The 23,443-nt window shown below is 42.5% G+C and overlaps 1 protein-coding gene across 1 annotated transcript in view; it reads left to right on the top strand.

Moving 5' to 3' along the window:
• The window catches only part of RNLS (renalase, FAD dependent amine oxidase), a 242,067-nt gene that overhangs the window by 197,770 nt on the left and 20,854 nt on the right, over positions 1-23,443 (top strand). The window contains 1 exon segment of the mRNA XM_045081458.1: positions 18,979-19,154. Coding sequence (XP_044937393.1) covers positions 18,979-19,154 — 176 coding nt within the window.

Here is a 23,443-nt window from a genome sequence, read left to right as displayed (position 1 = left end):
GGCGTAGCGGGAGCGTGGACCTGGAGCTTGGTAACTTGCTGAGCCCGTCGTCCTCAGTGTAGCTCTGAGATGCCTTTTCCTGGTCCCGAGAGCTAATGTTTCACTGACACTGAGAATTAAGCCCTCAGCCCTGGTCACCCTCTTAGCAGGCAAGGGAAAGTAATAGCTAGTCAGCCGATAGTTGACCCCCCAAGACCATCTAGGGATCTGTTAGCACTGCCCTTTGGATCATGTGAAATGAATGAGCTAGCTTTGTAATTTCTGAATCTGGAAGCCTTTGAAAAACACATATGAGTTCTTGGCAATCAGAATGATCTGAAGCCTCCTTGGGAGGCTCTCTGGACCACGCCTCGAACACTAGGACTAGGTGACTAGGACTAGGGATTGCCAGTAAGACCTGGAGCCCTCTCCCCAGAGAGCTACAAGCATTTTAAGCAACAGATTTACCATGGTCTCTAGAGAATGTACATCTGTTTTGAATGATGCCCTGTGACACAGACCTTGATTTCCAAGGTTACGCTTCAAAGGATCCCACTGTTCTCTTTGTGAAAGATACTTCTTTTTCATACTCGCATGGAGAACAACTGGGCTCCAGCTGAAATATTGAACTTAGAAAATATGCCATAAGCTTCTGCAAATGTGTCATTTCCCTGCCACAGTTTAGCAATTATGTCTCTGTTTTGTATCCTGATGGCATTCAGTGAAATGCTGTCTTGCATCGGAACCTCGCCATAAATGATGAGTTCGTATGTACCCAAGCTCTCGGGGAGTGATGAATTCTTTATTGTATAATTCATGACTTGGTTTTTATTCTCATGGTTGGTCAAAAACAACCGGTACCAGCCAGCGTGATGCAGTGGTCTTTGTACTCATGGAGATCTAGCTCCGAATTAGAAGTCAACACTTGTGGTTAGTTTGAGTCATTTGTGTGGCTTTAATCTTTGTGGATTAAAAATGGTAGAATCGAAGCCTTTCCACGTGATTCAACCTTAGAGCTCTGACCATGAGCAAGTTTCGTAATCTGAGTTTTGCTTATCTGCACCATAGGTATAAGGTTAATAATGCCTCCCAGGAGTGTTTCAGGGGCTGAGTGCAATGGTATGTCTGAAAATCCTAGTACCAAGCCTGGCACAAAGTAGAGCAGTAAATGCTATTTTTACAGTTGCTGTCACAGCTAAATGATTTTACGGTCTATCGGTCTATCCATTACATAAACTTCTTTGATTCTGAGAAAGAGATGAGACGGAAATGGCCAACAGTACAAGTTTAATGAAGTTATATTTTCTTTCGTTAAAAATAATAACCAGTAAACAATCTCTCTTTACCTGAAGAAGGTGTTAAGCTGGGAGAACATTAAGTCAGAAGCACTCTTCCATCTTTTTATGGACTCTCAAATGATTTTTTGCATACAAATTATTCACAAAAAATATTTGCACTCTAGCATATCCTAGAAGAGTAAGACACCGAAGTTAGCTGTCGGCAGATCAAAGGGCTAAGAAGAACATAAGAGCGGGTTTTCGAGTCACACTGCAGGGTCCTACCCCAGGAAATCGCCGCATTGTGTTTCATAAATGCTTTCTATCAGTTAGCATTTTTAACTCTGTCCAGAAGCACCAAGCCATCACGGTGCCCAGATGTGACATGATTCAGTTAATTTTGCCTAAAAAGCCCTTTGGTTTATTACTAGTGACTTTCTTGCTATTGAGTGAGCGGAGAAGGCTTTGATATGCCCTCTAAAGACCATATGTGGGCCCTGCCAGTTTTAATGACCATTGCCCCTACAGACTTCATATATGTGCTCATTTAGATAATGAGAAGAATCCGTGTACAGGACAGGTCATTGAATTCCCTGCCTAATATGAATGAATATTAAACATTGGGATCTGAAAAGAATATTTTGAAATTCCATTAATATTTATAACCGATCTATGGGACTAAGGGAATTCTTCAGTATAAAATATTCCAAATTCATGTTTGTAAGAATGAAGCATCCTTGAATTTAAAATAGAGTTTTCCTCACTGAAATAGATTTCTATTATACGTATGCCTGGTGATATCTTTTTGGTGATGTTATATATCCTTACATTATTTAATAGGGATGGGAAGGGCATTTTAGAACCTTGAGCTCAACTGAACCTAATTCACTTTTTTTTTATCAAAAATAAAAAGTCTGTTTCCTTTTCCACTGTCTGTATTCATAACAATGGCTTCTCAAGAGGAGCTAACAATATCATAAAGATTATAGTCCCTTTGATATAAGAACTTTTTCCAAACCCTAGATTTGATCTCTCTCTCTCTCTCTTTTTTTTGTCAAAATATAACAGAAAGAATAATTCCACTGGTCTTATTAGTAAAGGAGATAAGAGTGTCCACAGTAAACCAATAAATTTCCTCTGTGGAAAGGGCCAGAAATATTCTGACACAATCATAAATAAAATCTTCCCCATCCAATTAACATCGGTTATTCAAATGCAACATTTCATAATGTCAGGACTGAAACTTCCCTTTAATGCACCAGATGAACCCGAGCAAAGCTTTAGGTCAAATCCTGGGGCCCAGAGATCTATTTCATCTACTTGCGGAACCCTTTTGAACAAGTTGGAAATCTTTTTTTTTTTTTTTTTTAAAGATTTTATTTATTTATTTGACAGAGAGAGATTACAAGTAGGCAGAGAGGCAGGCAGAGAGAGAGAGGAGGAAGCAGGCTCCCTGCTGAGCAGAGAGCCCAATGTGGGACTCGATTCCAGTACCCTGAGATCATGACCTAAGCCGAAAGCAGCAGCTTAAACCACTGAGCCACCCAGGCATCCCACAAGTTGGAAATCTGAAGCTGACCCCGGCTTCCCAACTACATGATGAAGTGATATTCTTAGAGGCAGACCAGTCTGCTGGTTAGGGGGGAAACCTTGCCCAATTTGGGGAAAGGGTCCAGTCATGATGCCACTTCACACACCAAATTCCATAGAGGGCACGAGGATGAGTAGGCTGAAATAACAATACGTCGGCAGGGGAGAGCTGCTCATTGCTGGTGAGTAGTGGCCTTGGGCGGGTGCTGCGGGGGGCAGGGGTTGTCATTAGAGGAAAATGGGGCTTTCAGACCGCAGAAGAACTCCAGCGAGGGCCTGGACATCCGAGGGATGGTTAGGACAAATCCCCTGATCTAGGGACCTGCATAGGCCCAATTAATGGACTATCAAAATCTTTCTGTGTTTCCTTTTGGCCATGCCCATAAAAGCTGCAACAGGCTGCAGATCTCCTTGTGTCTCAGGATAAATAGATAGTTTTTTTTTTTTGTTTGTTTGTTTGTTTGTTTTTTAAATTTGGTAGGTCTCAGCCAAAGAAAAAGCTCCTTCCAAGCAGATCCTGAAATGAATGCTGTCCCACTAAACACGGCTCCTTTCTTGAAATGGGCAGAATCTATGGAATTTATGGCATTTTTTTTTTTACAGAATTAATACAAGGAACATAGAGGAAAGATTATTCCAGCCCTAGACAGGAAATAGAATTCAGAATATGCTTGTTAGCCTAGCATTACTCCCTTAAAAAAAAAAAAAAGCTATATATGTTATAATCAAACTTAATATGTGCAACACTGGCTCTTGATTGCCTGCCTTCAAAATTCAGAACTTGTCCCTTCTCAAATCCTCTGTGTTTCAGAAAACAGAGCCACCCTTCTCCTAGCTCCTCAGTCAAAAATCAGGAATCGTCCTTAGTTTCTTTGGCTTCTCTACCCCGGTATCTGATCTATGACCAAATCCTACTGATCTTGCTTCCAAAACAGACATTGAACTCCATTCTCATCATCGCCATCACAGCCAAGACACCAGCTTATTTTATAACTGGTCTCTCTGTGTTGCCCCTTTCTAGTTCATTCTTCACAGAGCCAGCACGGTCCTCTTAAAACACACGTCTGTTCACAACACTCCCTTTCCAAGTCAGAGCCCTCTGCTGCTTTCCCTGTGCACACAGGATTCAATCTCAAATCCTTATCATGACCTGCAAGGTCCTGAGTGATTTAGGACAGGGGTCACAGACTTTTTCTGTCAAGGCCAAAGAGTGACTAGTTTGGAATTTGTGAACTATACAGTCTCTGCTACAGCTACTCAGCTCTGCTAGTGTAGTGAAAGCTACAGATGTTATAAAAAGGTTTGGACACAGCTATGTTCCAATAAAACTTTATTTACCAACACAAGTGACCGGCCCAAGGACCGTAGCTGGCCAACCCCTGACCCAGCACTTGCTAATTTCCACTCCAGACCATTGTGCACTCTATTCTCTCTGTGCATGTAAATGTGTAAATGTCACTCCTACATTTCATTCGGCTTTCCAATTGTCTTTTTATAGCTCCCTGTATTTTAATTGTCAGTCACTGTACATTGCATTGGTTTAAAGTCTGTTTCTCCTTCAAGTTGGGAGGTCCGTGAATGCAAAAACTGGATTTGCTTTGCTCATCTTTGTATCTCCGGCGCCTGGCACACTGCTTAACACAGCGTCACTTCTCAATTAAAGGTTTTGTACATTAAGAATGAATTAATGAGATCTAATCAAAACATGAAAAACAGCAAAAGACAAAAATCTGGGTTCAAAAGACAAAAATCTGAAGTATGAGATGCTTTAAATCCGTTCATTTTCAAGGTATTTTATTTTAAAAGTTCCTCACTCAAAATAGGCAATAGGTGGGAGTTGGGGTAATTAACAGGCGTGTCTCCAGATCTTAAAGCTACAGAGGCAGTGTGTTTGACACATTGTAGCTTACACATGCAGGTCAGGCAGCTCTCCTTCATCTTGTAGTTCTGCTGTCTGGAGCATGAGCCCCCACGGTCAGTGTGGAGGACAGAAGGAAGTGGAAGGAGGCCCGTGGCTTTTCACAGCCGTGGACTGGATGTGACACATTTCACCGGCATATTACCAATGATGTATTTTACTGACTTAAAAAAGCTTTTTGTACATATTAATTTACCTAGTTTATGATAAGATCTCATTTTGGTGGTAATTATTAGTGTCTTACTCACCTGTCTCCCCCAGACACTTTTCTACAAAGACTTTTAATGGTTAGTAGAGGAAAATGCTCATTTTGTAATAATTTCGTGTTATGATCATGACTTTTCTATATACTTTATAAGTTTGGGTCATTTTAAAGTAATTCTTTGGCATATTTCTTTTTAATATATATATAGAGAGAGGTTTACTTATTTATTTGAGAGAGAGAGAGAGTGTGTGTGAGTAGCGGTAGGGAGGGGCAGAGGCAGAGAGATAGAATCCTCAAGCAGACTCCCCACTGAGCACAGAGCTCCACCGGGGCTCGATCCCAGGACCCTGATATCATGACCTGAGCCAAGGTCAGATGCTAAACGTACTGAGAAACCCATGCGCCCCATTAAAATGTATCCTGACATGATAATAAGTTAGAATTCCTTGAAAGTAAAATTTCAACAGTGTTTTTAATCTGATATTCTCTTTTCCCCTTGTTTTAGTTTTGCAAAATTTTGGAGGCTATGTATTTTGAAGTCTACGTAATGTTGGTGGAGCTGAACTATCCGTGGCTCTATGACACGTGGTCTCATCTGACCAGTAATCCTAGTAGGGTCTTTGGCCATCCTTGAGTGACACTGACAGGAATATAAAAATGTACCTTGTTTTAAAGGAACAATACTAAACATATGTGCTCCCTCAAAGAAGGCAGAAACAATTCTGTAATTTAAAATCAGCCTCCTGAGGTTTAGCCTCCTTATTTCCATAGCTTGCCTGAAGGAACGCCTCTGGAGAGACCGGTCTCCGGCTCAAAACCAGATCTGCTTTTCCGACACGGAAATAAACGCAGGCATGTGAGGAAGGATGGCGAGCGCCGGACTCAAACAGGGGTCGTCGGCCAAGTGGCAAACTTCCCTCATACAGAACCTCCCGAGGACCCTGTAACAGGGATTCTGTGGACCTGCAAGGGTCTGTCTCTGCCGTGGAATCTGGAAGTCTTGCCTCCTTGGTTTGCCACACTGGGAAGCTTTAAGAAATTGCTTCCTCTGAAAGGGTCAGAATTATTTGAAAGATCATCAGAATTTCCAAGTCAGTAGTAACTGTGATTGGGAAAGTCAAAGTCCCAAGTCCTGAGAAGGAGGAGTAGGGGAAACATTACCTCAGACCCTCCTGAGGCAGAAATACGTATGAGTTTGAGTTCCGATGTACACAACGTGTATCAGGGTTTGAGGATACCATGGGTCTCCCCTGTCCCTCTTGCTGTGTGAGCGCATGCACACACAGCAGCTTGGGTATGTGCTGATTAGGTCTTAAATTACAAAGAAGAACATATACTTTTCCCGCATCACAACTCATTTCTATTTTAAAAAAAAAATGCAAAGAGGAGTTTTCTATAGCCTGAATTTAGAACAACTGGGTCAGGAGTTTGAAAAGGACAAAGAAATAAAATGAGAACCAGAATGATGTTTGTTCGACCTTTGAAGACTCCATCCCCATAATCTTTATTAAGCTGCGCTAAGTGCTTTCCAGGCTTTATCACATCTCATCTTTACGACGACGACTCTATGAGGTAAACACTTCCCCCCACTTTATGGATGAGGAAGCTACAGCTCTAAGCTCTAAGTAGAACCACGACTTCACCCTGAACTTCCTTTGTCTCTAAATCTCCCTTTTTGGATAAAAGCATCTCTGTCCTGGAGATCCTAATGACAGCTCCCCACGGAGACTTCTTTGGTTCCACCACCCACCCTTCCGCATACCGAGATTCAGCCGTACCTGGAAACGAGGCCCTTCTTTTGTATATTCTTCCCCAACCTATACTTTCTGTCATATTGAAAATAACTGGCTTTTCAAATTCATTTCCTACAGATGAGATTGTAACACCAAACATGTTATTCCTCCACACCCAGCCTCTGGGGCCCTCCTCCACTCCTGTGTAAGTCAGCTCTTTCCACTGACGGCCTTATCTCCTAGAAAGCCTTGTTGACTTTGAAGATTTGCCTCAAACTTGTGTTCTCCCATCTCCTCTCCTCTCTCAGGACTTGGGGATGCCTCCTTAATACTTAGTGGTCCAGCCCAGCCCCTGTTCCCACCCCCGACTACATCTTGCTTCCAGCAGGGTATGGTGGAATATGGTGGACCATATAGGCAATGTATTGTTTATTTTTCAAGCAGCTTGGATTACCGGCGAATGTTGTCATTTACTTTCTCAGCCGGCTGGAGAAGGCAGAACACACTCTTCTGTGAACAATTTTCCATTGTTTACTGGGAGGTTATTTCCTGAATTTGTTTACATTTCCTTATACTGGAGCTCTGGGGAAACATCTTCTAAAATTGGAAGTATGAACTTGAGGGAAATTCTCATTTTATGTTCATTTCATCGTGTGGGGTTTTACACACTTGTTTATACTTAACTAAACGCCTATCAGGATGGTCCTCTTATATGGGATTGTTTAGAGGATGTCTGTGTGTCTTGCTAAACAGAAGACATCCAAATGTATGTAGCCTGAGCTAACAAGGATCACAAACATACATAAGCGTTGGTTCTTAACATTTCCCTTCTGCCCTTTATTTAAATAAATAAAGGCAAATGCATGCCTCCATACATACATATGCTGCAAAAGACACTCACGGCAAATACGCTGCCGCTTTGTCTCGGAGAGCTGACCCCATCCTGTTTGCCCTCCCGCTCCATGCCTCCTGGGTGTGGACGGACAGACAACGTAACTGTTCCTCCAACCATCTGATCATTCAGGTAGTCCAACAAATGTGGATTGCCCACCCTGAGCCCGATCCCAAGGGAGGGTCCGTAAGTTCAAGTAGCTCTCAGTCCAGAGGGAAGACAAGCTAGGAAATAAACAATTAAATACAGTCCCGTTAATACTCTGATTCCTCCCATGACGCATCATTCTCTGAGATTGAGGCTTCCCGTCAGCGAGGTGGGAGGCACGAGCCACGGCTCCGAGGAAATTCAGGAGCCCGAGCCCTCAGAGATGGAGCGAGTCGGCCTCCACGGGTGGGTTTTCCAAATGAACCACGAGGCGCGTTTCCTGCACACCAGCTTCTGAATTCACCGTTTGACAGGGTCTTCATCTGTGCAGGGACCCTGAGCTTGGCACCGCATTTACCAGAAGGGCAAGACAAAGGCACGTCAGTGGAAAAGAATATACAAATTGGGTTTATATGCAAAAATGCCACATTCACGTGTAATTCACTAACGGTAAGCCAGATACATTGCACCCTGGCCGATTAGCACAACTGACTCGGTGTTGGTAAGAGTATGGAGACGCGAGACCTCTCCGATGCTACTGGGGAGAGTGTCCCTTTTGGAGGACGCTTTGGCAGTGTCTGAAATAATTTCAAATGTGCTTACTCTTTGACTCAGCAGTCCTATTTCTAGCAGTTTATCCTAGAGATGGTCTCACGTAAGTGCACCAAAGGTACATGAATAAATGTGCTCATTAGGGCCTTTCATTGCTTGTCACAGAAACTGGAAAAAAGGAAAAGGAATATCCAGCTGAGGATGACCGGTAACAAACCGGGGTAATTCCATACTATTAAATTAAGCAGACCCCCATGAACTGGTAAAAAGCCATACAGATAGGTCAAATGAATAAAAGCAAGTTCAAGAACCATAGGCATAGTAAGAACGTATTTCCATTTTGAAGAGGAGAAGTAGATACGCAGTCTCATGTGTAGAAAATTCTGGAAGGATACATAGGAAACTGTTGACAGCCATTACCTTGGGGAGTGAGACTGCCAGGGCTAAGTTAGAAGCAATACATTTACTTATTTTTCTCTTTATACCCTTTCACCGATGTTTGAGTAACCTTTTTGTTTTTTATGTTTTCTGAATTTAAATAAAAGTTTTAAACCACCAAAAAGAATTTCCTGCTATTTTTCCTTTAAAGGATCAGATTGGGAGTAACCCTATTAGGGACTCTAAGAAGTCTTATTTAATTTTATTTAAAACAGGCACTTCAAAAATATTTGACCAAAGAATTTCATTGTTTTTGCTTTTCCTAATAACTATGAATATGTCGCATGAGTCATCCCGTGGCAACACTGACCTGAGGAATCACAGGGACAGTATGACCGGCCTTCAGTCACATAGCTGGGTGGTGAGAGACAAATTTCTGAGTCAAGATCCAAAGTTCAATTGATGTCCTTCAGAAACAGTGTGTTGTCAGGATGGAGCAGGTGATCTGATTCATCTATACTAAATAAAACTGAACTGGTTCCTTAGGTGGGGACATAGCACCAGAATTTTCTGTAAATCTTAGATGATAGATGATAGTTTCCTAGGAAGAGTGAGGTAACTACCTTCAGTAGGAATGAGGGGAAAAAATCCACAATTATACTTGAATTACATTTCCTGCCATTTATGTATTCCAGATAAAGCTGTTCATTCAGACCTCTTCAGTGCTTTTCCTTGGGTATTTAAAGCAATCGCTATTACCCATTATTCCGGTCTCCCCTTCCAGGGAAAGAGGAAGGAAGAAAATAAAACAACTCTCTTTCTTCAAAGGTGATAGCATAAAAATGAAATAAGTAGAGGGAGAACTGTGAGTAAACTCGTTTTTCCCCCTTGCCTGGCCCATTGTCATTTCAGCCATCTCTCATTCCAGAACCTTCCTCTTCAGTTAAAACCAGAAAACCATGTCAGATGAATAGAAATAACTCCGTACACATTCACAGCTGTGGTTACAGTTGGAGGTAATGAAGGTGCCCACGAGCCGGGCTCCCAGGTAGGAGGTGATGAAATGGCCTGTGACATGGGTAGGTGCTCAGAAGAATCTGGGTCTCTGTCGTCTGCCCATAAGAAACAGACCGGGCTTATTAAAGAGCGAATGAAACCTGCAGGGGGTCCCTTGGGATAGTGAGGCCCCTGGGGACCTCAAGGAGCTGGAATTCTGGCAGCTGAGTGCTCTGTTCCTGTTTGGGTTGGCTTTGCTGGGAAGGTGGAGAAGGGGAGAAGACCTCAGAAGGGCACATTTTCCCATCTCAGCCCCCTTCCCCTCCCCGCCCCTCAGCATCCTTCCTTTTCCCTGCTGATCTTTCCTCCTCAGGGTGAGCTGGGGCTGGATTGATTTGTGGGACTTGGGGATGTGCTCGTTTTACTGTCCATGACATTTGCTGCTGGGCTTGGCGCTGTAGGAAAAGGCTAACTTGTAATCAGAGCGTTTATGGCTCCGGGGCAAGGGTTGTCGAGCCACTGCCGCTTGGAGCGGGGAGAAGGACACTTGCCACCAGTTTCTACTGCCAGGAGGGTGCAGGGAAGAGAGCCGCACACGGCCACCTGCATGCCTTGTCTAGTCCGTTGTCCATCATGTTCATCCATCCTTCTGCTGAATTTCACCACTGGGCCACACCTGTTAGCAGGTTCACCAGCGGGTCAGACGGTGGGTCAATCCTGGAAGCCCCCCATGCACATCCTTCCCGCAGCACTGAACACGACACTAGACGCCCACTTGCGCGCTCTTTGCATCAGGAACTAAAGACAGGTTTTCACGGTTGCCTCACTGCCCTGGGCCGGCAGCTACGGTATGTGCCACTCCTTCCTTCCCTGAGGGAGGTGGGACCTAGGACTGACCTGACCCTTCTGTCCATCATGATCCCACCTCTCTCCCTTGATCAATCCTGCCCAAAAGGGAAGTTTGCCAGGTAGAAGAGGTCTCTAAGATCTTGCATGTGAATAAAGGTGTCCCGGGGAGCTTCAGCTTGCCACCTAACGGAAGAATGTCCATTCTTCCTGTGGTTACATAGGTAAGAAAGCAGAAACTGTCCCAAATTTGGATCAGAAGTGATAGAGGAATATTCTAAGTTATTTTTTCTGCATATCTGATTTTTTAGCACGATATAGAAAATGCGTCTTTCTCCATTGTTTTAAGTTTGTTATCCACTATTTTGGATATCCTAAATCTATTTTAGGATATGTTTCCAGAGATATCTATTTTGATTCACTGACTATCCTTACCCATCAGTATTGGACATTTTTAATTGCTGTGGCTTTAGAGCATATTTAAATATATGGCAAAACAAGTCTTGACTCATTGATTTCTCAAAAAAAAAAAAAAAAGGAAATATTCTCATTGCTTTATTTTTCCCTTTAGGGTCATTTTTATTCAAATTCCAAAAAACTCTTGTGTAATTAATTAATATTTTTTCTTACTAATTCTTGTGGATATATAGGGAAATCAATTTAACATCAAAATCTTTAAATTTGGGGCACCTGGGTGGCTCAATGGGTTAAAGCCTCTGCCTTCGGCTCAGGTCACGGTCCCAGGGTCCTTGGATCGAGCCCCACATCGGGCTCTCCGCTCAGTGGAGAGCCTGCTTCCTCCTCTCTCTCTGCTTGCCTCTCTGCTTACTTGTGATTTCTGTTTGTCAAATAAATAAATAAATCTTTTAAAAAAATCTTTAAATTTATTTGTAGGCTTTCATGTTGGGTCACTGTTGTTTTCAATTATATGAATTTTCTTTCTGTCTAGTATTACAAATTTTATTTCTATTTTTTATCTTAATGCACTGACCAGAGCAGTGTTATTTACCACCAGTCTTTCTAAGCATCCTTGGTTTATGCTGATTTTACTCTGATAAATATCTGTATCATTTCATTTTAAAGTATGATATAAATCATCAGCTTAAGAAAGATATTCTATCAGGTTTTGAGAAAGTAACTTTTCTCATGTATCTTTTCCCCAATAAATTGATATTAAATATTAGTGAATGACTTATATATTCATATTGAGATTATCATGTTTTTCTTAATTATGCCTCCTAATAGGAAAAAATGTGCCTGTTAATATTAACAGAGAAATAACTTGCAGTATTGTGTATATATTTATATGTATAAATATGATGTGTATGTCTATAATAAACATTATGCTATCTTGATAATTTCAAACAAACCACAAGTAAAGCAACCAGATCTTGGAACCATTTTTAAAAAATTAATGTATTGACTGTGTTTTCAATTTCTTTTATATATTCTGGTTTATACTGATTTTCTTTATGTTGAGATAACTTTGATAACTTCTCTCTTCCAAGAAAAATCACTCTGTTTCTTCAAAATTTAAAAGTTTCTCAGCACTGGGGACACCTGAGTGGTTTAGTGGGTTATGTGTCCAACTCTTCTTCTTCTTCTTCTTCTTTTTTTTTTAAATAAACCTCAGGGTATTTTTTTTTTAAGATTTTATTTATTTACTTGATAGAGAGAGAGAGCACAAGCAGCGGGAGCAACAGGCTGAGGGAGAGGGAGAAGCAGGCTCCCCGCTGAGCAGGGAGCCCAATGTGGGGCTTGATCTCAGGACCGGATTGGCTGAGATCAGGACCTGAGCCAAAGGCAGATGCTCAACCCTCTGAGCCACCCAGGTGCCCCTAAACATCTGATTCTTGATTTTAGCCCAGGTCATGACCTCAGGTCCGTGAGATAGAGCCCGGGTCAGGCTCTGCACCTGCTTGAGATGTTCTTTCTCTCTGTTTCTCTGCCCCTCCCCCTGCTGGTGCTCCCTGTCGCTCCCTATTTCTCTAAAAATAAAAATAAACAACTTCTCTGTATCTGATATATCCTATCTGGCAGAAGAAGGCAATGGAGATGCTTGCCTGTCCTTGAGGGGAGTGGAAAAAACAAGAAAAGAAATGAAAGATGTCTCCCCTGAGATGCCAGACCACATAACCACCGTCAGGCAGATTTGATGCAAGAATTCATTCTGCCAGTATATTCCAAAAATCTAGTTAAAGCAGTCAGGGGCAGTATTGCCCCCAAGGCATCTGTCAGAAGCTAAAGTAAATCTCCAAAGGAACACTCTTTAAGCTGAGGCCTCAGGGAATTTCTCAGATGCAGTTGCTAGGAACTTTAGGCTCACAGTAGGAAAAAAAAAAAAAAAAAAATCACAAAATGCACAAGGAAGACACCATCATGAGCGTGCAGTGATAGCCACCCCTCACAACGGAAAGGGGACTCAGACTCATAAAGACCACAGATTGGGGAATAACCAAACACACAGTATAACACATTGACCCCGTTGAGAGAAATAAAAGAGAAAGAAACAATCCAGATGGATCATGTAGATCTAAAAAACACAACTTTTACAGATGAAGAATCATTTAACATTTAAGTTAAATAGTTACTTATTTAATATTTAATTATTTAAATAATTTAATATTTAAATTTGAAATTCAAGGGAATATCATAAAAAACATAGATGAAGGGAGAAGAGTAAACCGAGAGGTAAATCAGAGGAAATCACATAGAATCTAGCATGGAGAGTTAGAAATGGAAAATATTAAAAAGAAACCCAAGACACATGAAGACAGAGTCAGAGCGTCTGCTCTATTTCTAATCCAAGTCCCACGAAGATAGAATAGAAAGAACAGGGAGAATTGTTTCCAAAATTCATGACAAAACTGAGTCTCCAGATTGAGAAAACTCAAGGAAGTCAAAGAACGGAAGCAAAAAGAGACATCTCAAGATAGCCAAGTCAAACTGCAGAACCCCAAAGGCAAAGAGAAAACAATAGAAACATCCAGATATAAAAGGAAAATTATCCTTCAGAGGATCTGCTGTCCAATGGAGTTGACTTCTTAACAGCATCAGTACAAGCTAACCTATATGAACAGTATCTTTAAAGTGCTGAGAGCAAATATTTTCAATGTATTATATTACATGCCAAGGAAAACTATCTTTCGCAAATGTCAGTGAAATAAAGACATTTTTAGAAAATCAAAAGCCTTCAACAGAATCTCATTAAGGAATTTCAACATGAGATACTTTGGGAAAAGGAAAATAACCCTAGAGACAAGCTGTGAGATCCATGAAGGAAGCTGTGGATAGATAAATACAAACACTGAATTTATTTTTAAAAAAGCTGAATTCGTGAATCCTGGACAAAAACAAACAAACAGACAAAAAACTTGATAAAACATAAAATCAGAATTTAAGTAGTCAAAAGTTCTTATATGAATCTGGAGAAGGATAAACATATTAACTTTTGACTTTAATTTGGATGCTGAAGTCTGAGGGTAATCCCTAAAAACAGAAACCAAGTATATAATGTCCAAACTAGAAAAGAGGAAAAATGAAATAAGGGGTAAAAGTGGTTTAAACAAAAAGAAGGCAATTTTTAAAAAAATTTTAAAAAGAAACAAATGTTGGAAGAGTGGAACAAATAAAAAATAGAAAATAAACCTCAAGGCATTTCTAAATGTAAAGATGTTCACAGTGTATTGTTCAAAGGCATCAGGAAATAGCCGGAAACTGGTAACAGCTTCAGTATGAACCAACACATTGTCAGGATTAAAAGGAGAAACTGGGAATTTTACCATATTCAGGACAGATGTTTAATATATCTCTTTCAGTAATTGATCAGGCAGACAATTCATAAGAACTTAGTTGATTAGAACCACACAGTTGATAAGATTGTCCCAGCGGACTTAACTAAAATTTAATTCAATGACTAAAAAGCACTCAAGCACACAGGCAACACTTAGGAAAACTGACGATGTTTGAAGCCATTCCAGAGATCTTAAAGTATCATCCAGATCACATTCTTTGACTCAACACAATTGAGTCAGGATTTGTTTTAAAAATGGTTTTATTGGGGCATCTGGGTGGCTCAGTGGGTTAAGCGTCCGACTCTTGATTTCAGCTCAGGTCACGGTCTCAGGGTCGTGGGGTCGAGCGTCAGGCTCTGCGCTGTGTGTGGAGCCTGGTTGAGGCGCTCTCTCTCTCTGCTCCTGCCCCTCTCCGCCCCTCACGCTTTTGCTCTCTAAAGAGATAAAGTCTTTAAACAAATGTATTTTGTTATAAGGAGCATTGGGTCTTTCAGTGTGTTTAACCTATTAGTGGTTCTTTTTATGATTGATCTGACCGTGGCTCTGAGGCACTAATGTCCTTATTTTAAGATAAATTTCAGTTTTTGTTTGGGGGACAGAGGACAGCTTTGCAAGCTATCTCCCTGGAGGGCCTTCTTGAGCTTGGTGTTCCATCAGCTGTAGACAGAAATTCTGCCCCACTGCTAACCCTGGGGCTCATGCTGTTGTTATCAACTCTTAGCTCTTTGACCCCATTCAAAACTGTAGACTAATTGCTATCATAACAAATAAAACAAAATAACAAGTGTTGACGAGGATGCAGAGAAATTGGACGCTTTGTACCTTGCTGGTGGGAATGAGGAAATGGGGCCGCTGCTGTGGGAAATCGATACGGTGGTTCCTCAGACATTTAAACATAGCATTACCATATGGTCCAGCCATCCCACACCTGGGCACACACCCAAAAGAAGGGAAAGCAGGGCCTCAAATACATATGGGTGCCTCATTCAAAATAGCCAGAAGGCGGAAGAACACATAAATGGATGGACAGATGACTGAGTACGCAAAACGTGGTCCATCCGTACCCTGGAATATTATTCGGTCTTAAAGAGGAAGGGGGTTCAGACACCTGCTGCAACACAGGTGAGCCTTACAGACATCATGCTAGATGAAATAAACCCATCCTGAAAGGATGTCATATTATTCCGTGTCTATGAGGCACGTCAAGTAGTGGGAATCCGAGAGAGGAACAGAATGGTGGTTGACAGGGGCTGGGGGAACGGGGATGGAGGGGCTCCGTGTTTCCTGGGTGTAGACTTGACGCGGAGAGATTAAAAAGCTCTGGGTACCCACATCCATGATGGTTGTTGGGCGATGTGGGTTAAGTGTACCTAATGCGAGACTACTGCATACTTAAAACAGGTTAAAGTGGTGAATTTTAGATTATGTCTATTTTACCACAGTAAACAAATATATAAAAACAGCTGTGTCTATATCCAGGAATAGTCTGCCACGGTTCCTGGGGTGTTGATACAATCATCAGTCTTCAAGCTTTGAGAGAAGCCAACATGGTTTCCCCTTCTGAAGCGACTCCTGCTATGGCATAGAGCCGAAACAAGAGTATGATCTGGGGGTCTGTAGCATTTGGGTAGCACTTCTTGTCTGAAGAAAGGTTTTATGTGTTCTCATCCATTTAAACCTTGTGACAGCCTTATAAGGTACGTAGTAATGTTCCCTTTCAATTGATGTGCGAAGGTGAGGCCCGAGAGATTAAGTTGTCCGGGACCACTGGGCCGTTGGGGTGCTCAGGTTCAAGTACTTACCTTCCCACTAAAGCCCCTGATCTCCCAGTGGACAGAAACAGTTGTCCCCTTAACGTGAACTTAACATTTCGTATGCCAAAAGTGAAGTGCTGTGCTTATTAAACTGAATAGAGAGAAGGAGAGAAAAGGTAACATTATTACCACCTTCCCAGTGACCCAAGAATACGGACTATAATGACTCGACGCTCTGAACCCTACTCACTTATTCGTGGCTCTTCCCCGTGCTCTCTTTCTAAACCCGAGTCACGTTTAAACTCCTGGGTTGGCTGTTTGTATTTTGGGGCTCTAGCTTCTAAAGATGCCCTTTCATTTGGGGAGGGCATGGAGAGAGGGGGCAGAGGGACCGTTCCCTTCAAACTCATTGTTTCAGGTTGCATCGATTCCATTTTTAATCTAAATTCTGGAAAATTTTCGTCTGATTCCAATAAAAACAAGAGCCAGGTTTTCTCTCATTGTCATGCAAGAACAGTTTCATTTTGGGTCTTAAATTTCCTTTTTTACTGTTTTTCTTAGAGTGGATGGCTGATGTAAATGGGAGAAACCTGGCAAGACACCATCACGGCCCTCAGTCATTTTACAAGTCTCTCCCACTCCCAACCCTCCCCCCAGCCCCCATCAAAATGCCTGGGTCAGTGCAACCTTCAGATTCCCAGCACGCGGCTAGCATTCACTTTCCTTGGAAGCCTGCCATCCATAAGCCAGCTCTGAACCCCGACTCTCGTGCTTCCGAAGGTTGACCCAGTAGCTTTCTCTGTCTTTGGGAAGATTTGGTCCCTAATAGAAGGGGAATGGGGCTGACACCCCCTTGCTGGGAGGAAGCCTCCCTGAATCTATTACTTGGGAACCAAAATAACACTCCCTGGGGGGAGATGGGTGACCAGATTTTTTTTTTTAAAGATTTTATTTTGAAGTAATTACTACACCCAACATGGGGCTTGAATTTAAGGCCCCTAGGCCAAGAGTTGGACGCTGTGTGGACTGAGCCTGTCCTGTGCCCCATGGGTGACAAGGTTGAAGGGCTTGAACTCCTGGGTCCTCCCCTGTGCGAGGTACCACTAACGTCTAGCCTGGTGGGTTTAACGCGGAATGTTCACAGGTGGTCCCTCCGTGTCCTCCTCCACGTTGTTCCAGCCCCTGTGGGGACAGGCTCCTTACACCGTATTTACCGCACGGATTCCAAAGTCCGCTCTCCCACCTCGTGCATATAAAAATATTTGGAAGCCCTCGCTTGACTTTAAAATGCTCACAGGATTTTGGGACTCCCCCTTCCCCTGCGTTCTGTAAAATTCACAATCCAGGATTCTCTGGGCAGAGAGCAGTGGAAAAAATGAAGCACTTAAAAAAAAAAAAAGGCACTATCATTCGGGCAAGAGCATGGGACCTTTTCTTTTGTCTATATCGGGAGTATTGCTTCTGTTCTCGTGGCTCCCATTGATGAAGCCCCTGCTCGGTGCCAGAAATTGTGCCGAGCTCTCCCCGGCCGTTCATCCCTTAATCCTCACCACAGAACTGTGGGATCGGTACAAAGATTCTGATTTTACAGAAAATGAAACAAAACAAAAACTCTGAAATGGAAAGAAGGTAAGCGGGCCTGTAGCAAGTCAGTGGCTTAATGTTGTGCCACGGAGTACTTTTAGTGTGTAAAATTGTTCAAACACACTTGGCACACCTAGATCGTTGTCTTACCCTCGACGGTCCAAAATGAGAATTTTCAGAATCAGGCTTGCCAGCCCCTGTCAGACCTTACACACTTCAATATTCTCTTCTTTCAGCGAGGGGTGGGGGAGAACCAACTGTCTTATTATGTCATGCATTTTATGTTTTTAAAGACTTATTTATTTATTTGAAAGAGAGAGAGAGATCACAAGTGGGGGGTGGGTAGAGGGAGAAGCACAAGGAGCCTGATACAGGGCTCGATCCCAGGACCCTGGGATCATGACCTGAGCCGAAGGCAGACACTTCACCGGCGGAGCCACCCAAGTGCCCCAATTTCATGCATTTTTAGATCTATGATTGCCTCCCCTCAACTTTCTCTTCTACATGATTTAAAATCATAATAACAGGCAGACTCTTAATGTCCCTGTCAAGACTGTGTTTTGTAATGCCTCAGCCACTTTGCTCTCATCTAAAACTTCATTCAATTTTCTGTATTCCACCAAAGAGTGAAAGAGACGAAGGTGACGTGCATTATTTGAATTCGTGGAAATGCTGCAAAACAAACACGTAAACTCCATGGCAAACAAAAACGGAAAGTAGTTCGTGGGATGAATGAGGACGGTTTTACTCTTAGTGCTGCTTCAAAGATAAAGAATATTCGGAAGTCAAGCCCATTTTTAGAGAGAAGCTTGATTTTTTTTTTTTTTTGAACACGGTAATGATATTTTATTCTGTCACTTATATAATTTCAACAAACTATTTTGCAATTCATTTAACAGACAACGAAGAAGCGTTTACTGAACATCTACGTTGTTCTCCGAATTCAAGGAGAGTATAAGCGATACCTGAGAAACAGCTCCTGCCCTAGAGAACTTATAATTTAGTGGAGGAGAGATGGTGATTTTACCTGAGGCAGAAATGACTAGATGTTCCTTTTCCCCTTCCTTCTGGTTCTTTAGTAGGATCTGAAAATTTGTTCTCTAATATACATCGTGACTCTGTCCTCCTCTTCAGAGAAGCTTGATTTTGAATTTCAGAGATAGTCTAATTTGGTGGTCAGGGATTAGAATCGGTTTTCCCCCTGTTTGTGGTCTATTTATGTACTATTTACGGTCTGCTTATTGTGATTCGTTCTTAACCCTGGTTTGAAAGGCTGACAGACATTTCCCTCTGACCTGCTTCAAGGCGTGTCTTTGTGTTCCTCTTACACTAGAGTCCTCCGAAGTCGGGCCTTCCCTTGTGGTTCACACCACTGTCCCCTTTGGAGTCACCCACTTGGAGCATGGCACCGAGGACGTGCAGGGGCTCATCTTCCAGCAGCTGGAAGGCGTCTTGCCAGGGCTGCCTCGGCCAGTTGCGACTCAATGCCAGAAGTGGAGACATTCGCAGGTAAGAGAACATGCGTGCGAGGACACAATCATCTTCATCAGTACTCCCTTTTTGTCCTCTCTGTCATTCCGTAGTCCAAGAATGGAACCGTGGGATCCCTGGAGCCATTACTTGTTTGCCCCATGTGTAACCGTAAACTTAACTTCTATGGGTCTTATTAGCCCAGTTATTTCTCAATGAGAGCTGCATACAGTTTTCCCCCGAGGTCATGTTCAAAATCCAGCATCGCAAGACTCACACACCCTGAAAAGCTGGGGTTTCGTATGCAGGCAAGGCAAGTTGTAGATCAAAATGCAGCTGTTTCTCTGGGGTTTTTCTAAGTCAGGACTGTGGTTACATAGAAACCACTTTAACCTCCCAAATTTTCTACAAGAGGTCACATTAACCTTGTAAGTGTATTTTGCTACCACAATTTTCATTTTTATTAAGTTCCCACTTTGGTTTTGACTGCCGCCAGCCAAGCTCCTTGGGGGGACCAAGATGAATACCTGTGTAGTTCAGCTGCTCAAGTTGTTTTTCTGGGTTAGATAAACCTGCTGATCCCTCCACCAGTTCAGATCCAAGCTCTTCACACTAAGTAAATGTTGACTTTTCCGGAAATCTCTGCGTATACCAACAGAAGTTTGTGAGTATTTGTAGAAAAAGTCTTTTGATCTGTAAACTCAATTGTAAAGCCATTTGGGGGACAGTGGAGCGCAAGGCAGAGGAGAAAAGCAGCAGTGATTTTTCTCCCCCTAAGAGCTCTGAGCCCGTTGGTTAGCTGATTGATCAGGGCTGTTGGGCACCCAACTTGGGAAACCTTTAGGAAAAAGGGTGTTGTGAGAAATTGCAGCAGATTCTGTATATTTTACATGTAGGGCTTTCCAAAATCAGAGGAATTGGTAAATTACTTTCTAAAACACTACAGCGTGCCTGTGTGTTTACCTGTGTCTTCTCAAGTTCAATTATACAGGGAACTTTTGGGGAAAATATTTACTTAAATATATCATGGTCACTTTAGAAGATTTTACTCTTTCCTTTTAAAAGCATTGAAAACCATCTCGATAACAAATGTCTTTAAGTGCTAGTAACTCAATTGCAGGTCAGCTTGAAAAAGAAGACAGGGACATCATCCTGTTGCTATAATTTGAAGGTGGATGTATTACACAGCAAGTCCTTTTGCAATTTATAAATATTCTTGTGACTTCCACAAAATAATGAGCTGAAAAGATGGGTTAAAATCAATTTATCTCTTCAAACATCATGTGTTAATAGAAATAGATAGGCCCTAACCACAAAATGACCCATCCGAAGTTGTGCAATATCACAAAATTTAATAAAAAATATCGGAACACAAACCACATCCAAACCCTAGCCATGATTTTTATTACAATTTGGATGTTCTGTCTTGAAATGAGCCCAGTGCATTTATAATTCTGTTGTCACAAAATCTGCATTGGCTGCAAAGTCTAAAAGGGAGTAAGTTGTTTCATTGGAACTTAGAAGTTTGCATTTTCTGATATTCCTACCCTGCCCATAGTACATTGCACATCATTTTACAGAGCGTAACGTTATTCTTTATGGCAGAGATATTGCCTACATGGTGAAATAGAAGAAGGTGATGCTAGATAGAAATAGATAGGTCGGTAGATAGGTAGGTAGGTGATGGGTAGATGGACAGTAGGTAGGTAAGTAGATAGATGATAGAGGATAGATAGACAGATGATCTCCTCTATCACCTTAAAGAAAGGAATAAGGAATGACAGGTCCAAAGACGTAATAGGATTTAACTACTTTTCAGTTATTAATCCCAAGAGAACATCTCGCCAGTGCTTTTCAAAGCCCCATTGTAACCTTTGAAATTTGACATAAATGTGTGCCCCCCTCTTCCCTTGCTGTCCCAGAACACATGCATAGTCTATCTTCAACAAGCACACAGATGCACGTGCATGAGTATGGTCTCCTACATGTGTAGACTGAAGGGGAAGATTGTGTAGGAACAGGAACAGAAAAGAAAGAGGAACAACCCTTTGGTTTTGAACTTCCATTCACCTCTGAGCAGAGGTGCAGTCCCCATACTGGGAAAATCCCATCCGTGTCTTCTTCCAGTCTGGATCCTACCCTGTGTTCCTTTTCTTTTCCTCCTCCCCCTCTCCTGTTCCACCCCAAAAGGCTCTAATTCTTCACACTCCCACCCCCTGTCATCCCCCTCCCCCTGCCCCTCTTTCTGATGAACAAATAATAGAGCTCTTCAAACCCTTATTTTATGACATCCTCAAGAGACCACAGAACTGGCGACCCCCGCCCCAGGCAGCAGTAGGTGGCGTGGATTCCCCATCCTTTGTCTCCATTCATTTTATTTTTTCTCTTTTTTTCTCTTCTTTTGCGATCTCTGCACTGTGCAGGGTAGGGGAGAGGAGGGAGAGAGAGAGAGGGAGCATGGGTGCCCATAGTTGCAGACCAGGAGCTGGGCCCTTCAAACACGGGATCTCATTTAACATTGAAGGTAGCCTGACAAGGTTGCCAGTTTTAACCCAGTCTAGCGATGAGAAAACTGAGCCCTCAAAGCCATGAAATAAATTCCAGAAGGTCCCTTGGCTCAGAGGGACAGAGCCAGTCTTCCCACCCGCTGAGTCCTTCATTCTCCCTTGGGCCCACCACATCATCTTCGCAGGTCCTGGGGATTAGAATGAAAGTTACAGAACCACAGTGATGGGAGGGAGGAAAGAGGTCTGTAGTTTACTCATTTAGCTACTGATTGACTCAATAAGCATTTAACGAATGCCGGTGGCATGCCTGGGACTCGGCTCCCCCAACCCCAGAGACTATGACTGATTGGCTGACGGCCTTCTCCTGAGACCCTGAGCTGAATTTTTGGTCTTGAGTAAGATAATGGTGTGTTCTTGTGGGCGCTGCTCTGCCAGGAGGAATGAGGCAAATGAAGGAGGAAGGCGTGTGTGAAAGACTCGGGAGCTGCTCTGTGCCTCCTGTTTGGTTTGCCTAAAACACTTGAGTAGGTGGTTTGAACAAACTTAGCCAAGCAATGGCAGGTTTTCATGGTTCTCAGTCCTCCCATGGGTGCTCTTTGCCCTCCAGAATTTAGATGTCCATCCAGTTAGCAGAATGGGATGTCTAAGCCATGATGCGTTGCATGAAGGCTTCTGTGACTGGCGTGATGGGCTAATGCTTTCAGTAAGAGAGTCATCACTGGAGATGTCTTTCCATCTACCTCAACGCCACAGGTGATCAGTCCAACGACCCTAATACTCACTGATATTTGCTGTGCTTTGCCCCCTGATTTCCGGGCTTCTCGTGATGCCTTGTTCCAACTACTGTGAATGACGAGCTTGTGAGTTGAACTCTGATTTCCCTTCACCTTTCTTGAGTCCCCCAAAATGCCAGTGGTTCTTTCCCCTGCTTTATTTAGCACATTCATGGAGTACTTTCTTTAAAAACGAACCAACCAACAAAAAAACCTCTCACCACTGAATGTTATTTTCAGATACCAAGGAAATCAGGAGAGGAATTTATGGGGAGGGAAGGAATATGTTGGTGTCTCGGGCAAAATAAATGGATCTGGACTAACTTCTGAAGCTTTTGTAGTACGATTAGAAATCAGGTTTCTTCTGTGGTTACTTTTTTTTTTTTTTAACTTGGTCTTTTGCCCTGAGAGGGTATCTTCTCTCTCCCTAGTGGCTGTCTGTTCATATTTTGTAAGAAGAGTCACAATCTCTTTAAGGATCTGATAAAAGCTGGGGAGCCCCCGGTGGCGCAGTTAAGCCTCGGACCCGTGATTTCCGCTCAGGTCGTGATCTCTGGGTCGTGAGATGGAGCCTCCAGTCGGCCTCCACACTCAGCCAGGAGTCGGCTCCACAGTCTCTCTGCCCCTCCCCCACCCCCACGCGCACGCTTGCTCTCTTTCAAATAAATAAATTTTTAAAAAAAGGAATCTGATAAAAGTTATGAGCATGAAGGTTCTCATCACTTCAAAGTATACATGTATCCGTGACCACAGAAATTTCATACAATTATGAGGATTTATAATCAACCTAAAGTCCTCCCCTGAGTCCTCCTTCTACAGTACTTGCTATAAAGGTTATTCTACTATATCCTGCATAAATCAGGAACTACTCATGGCCCGGTCTTGTGTTGCAGTCAGGGAAACACAATTCCACAACCAAAAGAAATTTAAAATACAGGCATATCATATTTTATTGCACTTGGCTTTATTGCATGTCATAGATGCTGTGTTTTTTTTTTTTTTTTTTTTTTTTTTTACAAATTTAAGATTTCTGGCAACCCTGGGTCAA

The sequence above is a fragment of the Mustela putorius genome, unplaced genomic scaffold, assembly GCF_011764305.1.
Source record: "Mustela putorius furo isolate JIRA1106 unplaced genomic scaffold, ASM1176430v1.1 tig00000577_pilon_pilon_pilon, whole genome shotgun sequence".
NCBI classification, from domain to species: domain Eukaryota; kingdom Metazoa; phylum Chordata; class Mammalia; order Carnivora; family Mustelidae; genus Mustela; species Mustela putorius.
The sequence above is the reverse complement of the archived record's forward strand: the minus strand, read 5'-3'. Positions and strand labels throughout refer to the sequence as shown.